This window comes from Mesocricetus auratus, unplaced genomic scaffold, assembly GCF_017639785.1.
Source record: "Mesocricetus auratus isolate SY011 unplaced genomic scaffold, BCM_Maur_2.0 contig_12436_pilon_obj, whole genome shotgun sequence".
NCBI lineage: Eukaryota > Metazoa > Chordata > Mammalia > Rodentia > Cricetidae > Mesocricetus > Mesocricetus auratus.
The window spans coordinates 2,393-6,367 of NW_024433583.1; the positions used below are offsets into that span (position 1 = coordinate 2,393).

Genomic DNA, 3,975 nt, shown 5'->3' on the forward strand with positions numbered 1-3,975 from the left:
ATACAGAAAGTATGATTTAAAACCCATTTACCAAGGGTATTGTGCCATTCACTTTTGTTTCAGAACATCTCATAGTTTATCCTTCACAGAAGATGTCAGGTACTCCCATTCCTCCACTATTACTCCACAACTTTTCACTGTTAGATATGATATGAAACCCAGTTCTTAGACAAAAGCTAGCCTTTGATGATTTCCTTCAGTCCCAAAGATATTGAAACTTTTATTTTGTCATCCATGGCACTCCTTTTTATCCAACTGTGTAAATAGTTTTACTACTCAGTAATAGGGACTACTGTAAAGGAAGCCCTATTCTCATTCATACATAGAAAACATGTTGCATACTTCTCAGACTACACCACAGATTAGGTAGCTTATTATGCATCTCTTACAAATCAGTGTGCTCCATTATATTCTATATTATCTAAGTTGGTGTGTCAATATTGAATACTTGAAAATATTCTGTATGGCCAAATGAGTAACTCAGTGCTACCCCTCTGATCTTGTGATGCATATGGTGACTTAATATTGCACATGCGTGTCTCACCAGCTGTGTTAGTGAGCCACTTTAACACCTATAACACATGGGACAACACTACTTATTTTACACATAGCAGGGAATATTATACAGACAGGTATTCATCTGCATAGAACCTAGTAAATGGACTTCAAATTCTGCCTCCCAGGGTTGAGCTCAGAAAAGTCTTGTAGAAGAACCACTGATCAGAATACCAAATATCCTTCAGAAAACATTTTGTATTCTTTTAGATTCTCAAAGTTTTGATTCAAGGTATGCCTAGAGGCATAATGAGAAGCTAATGAAGCAGAGCCCAAATAATCTCCCACTAACCAAGGTAATCTAGGATTTTCACCATTGTCAATTTTGAATTGTATCTTTACATACTGAAAAAATGTGGCTAAGTACTTTCCTCTACTTAATACAGAGATTCATAAATATTATGTTACCCATATTATTCTCATAAGTTTTGCTCTGCCAAAGGAGATTCAGAACATACTTTATAAAAGTGTCACCATAAATACCTGTTTGAAGTAAGCTATCTACTATATATATGTTAGTCAGAGAGAACCTCTGGTGTTTTATTCCTTTATATTATATATTGACTATCTCTACAAGTAAAAATTAAATTGCTATCTTTTTCAAACTGCAAATGGAACATTTTCTTTATGTCAAAGATGATATTAGACATGCTTCTCTTACTAATATGATTTTGTTTTACTTTCCCATTGGAAATTATGAATACTTTGAATCTGCATGCATAACTTCTAAATATAGAGTCTTAAATCTCCTCTCTGTCTACTAAGGTGTGTTGGAAAAACACAGTTATTAATAACTGAAACTCATTATCAACTTTGTGTGACATCAAAGATCCTGGTACTCATATAGAATACTTTAAAGTAAATAATCAAAATTAGTTAGAGTCAATCACCTTGTTTCTATCCATTTTGGTTAGGTGAGGCTTGAAAAGTCCACAGAAAAAGCAAGTTTTTTACATTTTTCTTAGATAAATATTTAGAAGCACAACAGGGATACCATGGGATCTATAAGGACAAGAATATTACTAATTCGAATCAAAATTAGGAAGCACAGAAGAGGAGGTAACATATTTGGCTATGGAATGTGGTGAGGCAAATAAGTCCCCTTTCCTTATCACATTAAAATTTGACTTGGATCACTTTGTAATTCTCTACAATGTCCTAGTACTTTAATTTTTTATGCTCCCTGACACATTTCTTTTATGATGATTTTTTCTTTTTTTTTAAACCTCTGCAATTAGTTTATTAGTATCATCCAGGACTCATGTTCAGTATTCCTCCTCAAATTACATAAACAAATGCAAATGTAAAGAACCCAAGTCAAAATTATATAACAAACAGCACTCCATCACAAAAGCGTGTAAAATTACAAGAACACTATTTTTAAAACACTGGCACTTTAAGAGAATGATAATCTCAAAAAACCACAAAATTGCCAAATTGTTCCCTAAACTGCTAAGCAGATTAAACATGACTAATGAATGAGTTTGGGTTTTATAAAGAAAAACCAAATGGATTGGACAACTAGTACTAATATGCAAAGTTTACCATCTTTCCTTGTATCTGGTTTATAAAGGGACAAATCACAATATAGGAAAATATATCCTTAATTTTAAATGGGGCATAATTTTAAGAAAAGCTGGCTCAACTAATTAAAAATACTTTTTAAACAGTCAAGTTTCCTGAGCAATCCTGTATTTAGATAAATGGGCAAAGGCATTACAGCCAGTGTTTTCATCAGCCTTCGCTAGGACCAATGTCAGCGAAGTTTAATATGGCAGTCTTGTATTTTAAGCTCACGCTTTTGGGGGATACATTCTCAGGTCTTTAATAGGGAACTGCAGAATTTAACTGCCATTACACAGTAATGGACATTAAGAAGAGTCCTCACGTAAGGATTAGAACACAATTTCCTACTAGTCCTTCAAGGACACTTCCAGATTGTTCGATTCTAATAATTCCATGGTGTGATAGAATTGATCACTCAGCTTTGCAAATGGGTTATGTACTATCTCTTATCCAACTGATCACGATTTTGGAATTTCAACTATGGATGAAAATGTTACCCATCACAATATGCAGGGTGTGTAGATAAAAGCTTCCTCCCCCCTCAGCTAACTATATGAAAAGAAACACTGCAACAATTCATGTGACCCAAAATGGGCAAAAGCAAAAGACTAGCTTCCCCTTGAGAAGAAAAATTTCAGACCTATGAAAAGGACAACAATACTAATAAGAAAATTGTATTTACTTAGAAGCATTCAGAATGTCAACAAAACAGCTGCAATTTTTTTTGCAATTACAGAGTGGTATTCAGTTAACAGAACAATTATCTTCGTATAAGCTGCATCAGAGACAACTGAAGATGGGAAAAAAAGAAAAAAAAGAAAACTACCGTCCCCATATATAACTAATTTGTGCTGTGCACCAACAAGAACCTGCTTTAAATTTCCATGCCAATTTACAACCCCCAGACTGTACCAGGCAAGATTAGTGGCTACTGAAAATACCACCAGGACAGGGCTATCTAAAGACACATTCGGTAGTGTGTTAACTATACAAAAAAAGACACTGTACAGTTTAAAAACAAATCTTACACAGCCTTACATTTCAATTTTTTTCTTTAAAAGGAGTGAGTTGTGTACAGGGGGGTTAAATGCTTTATAGACAAAAAAACTGCTCTAGAACCAACTTATTCATCATCATCATCTTCTTCATCTTCATCTTCCTCTTCTTCCTCCTCTTTCTCATCCTCTTCATTTTCCTCATCATCTTCTTCTTCCTTCTTTTTCTTGCTCTTTTCTGCCTTGACCACCCCCTTTTTCGCTGCATCGGGTTTTCCTTTAGCTCTGTAAGCAGCAATATCCTTTTCGTACTTCTCCTTCAGCTTGGCAGCCTTCTTTTCATAGGGCTGCTTGTCATCTGCAGCAGTGTTGTTCCACATCTCTCCCAGCTTCTTTGCAACATCACCAATGGACAAACCAGGGTGTTCTCCTTTGATTTTTGGGCGATACTCAGAACAGAACAAGAAGAAAGCCGAAGGAGGCCTCTTGGGTGCATTGGGGTCCTTGAACTTCTTTTTGGTCTCCCCTTTGGGGGGGATGTAGGTTTTCATTTCTCTTTCATAACGAGCCTTGTCAGCCTTTGCCATGTCTTCAAATTTCCCCTTTTCTTTAGCAGACATGGTCTTCCACCTTTCTGAGCACTTCTTCGAGAACTCTGAGAAGTTGACAGAAGCATCCGGGTGCTTCTTCTTGTGTTCCTCCCGGCAAGTTTGCACAAAGAATGTATGTGAGGACATTTTGCCTCTCGGCTTCTTAGGATCTCCTTTGCCCATGTTTAGATGATTTTCGTCCGCGAGGCACAGAGTCGCCCAGTGCCCGTCCGGCTCGCGCTTGCCCCGGCGCTGTCTCTTTATGATGA

At 36.4% G+C, this 3,975-nt stretch overlaps 1 protein-coding gene across 1 annotated transcript; it reads right to left on the reverse strand.

Moving 5' to 3' along the window:
• Positions 1 to 2,821: 2,821 nt before the first annotated feature.
• On the reverse strand, positions 2,822 to 3,962 carry LOC101823796 (high mobility group protein B1-like). The gene has a single exon (XM_040741177.1). It carries the CDS (start codon positions 3,887 to 3,889, stop codon positions 3,245 to 3,247), a length of 645 nt encoding a protein of 214 aa, XP_040597111.1. The 5' UTR covers positions 3,890 to 3,962; the 3' UTR covers positions 2,822 to 3,244.
• Positions 3,963 to 3,975: the final 13 nt, after the last annotated feature.

Coding starts and splice junctions, on each gene's coding strand:
- LOC101823796 (XM_040741177.1), bottom strand. CDS start 3,889: ATGGGCAAAGGAGATCCTAAGAAGCCGAGAGGCAAAATGTCCTCACAT.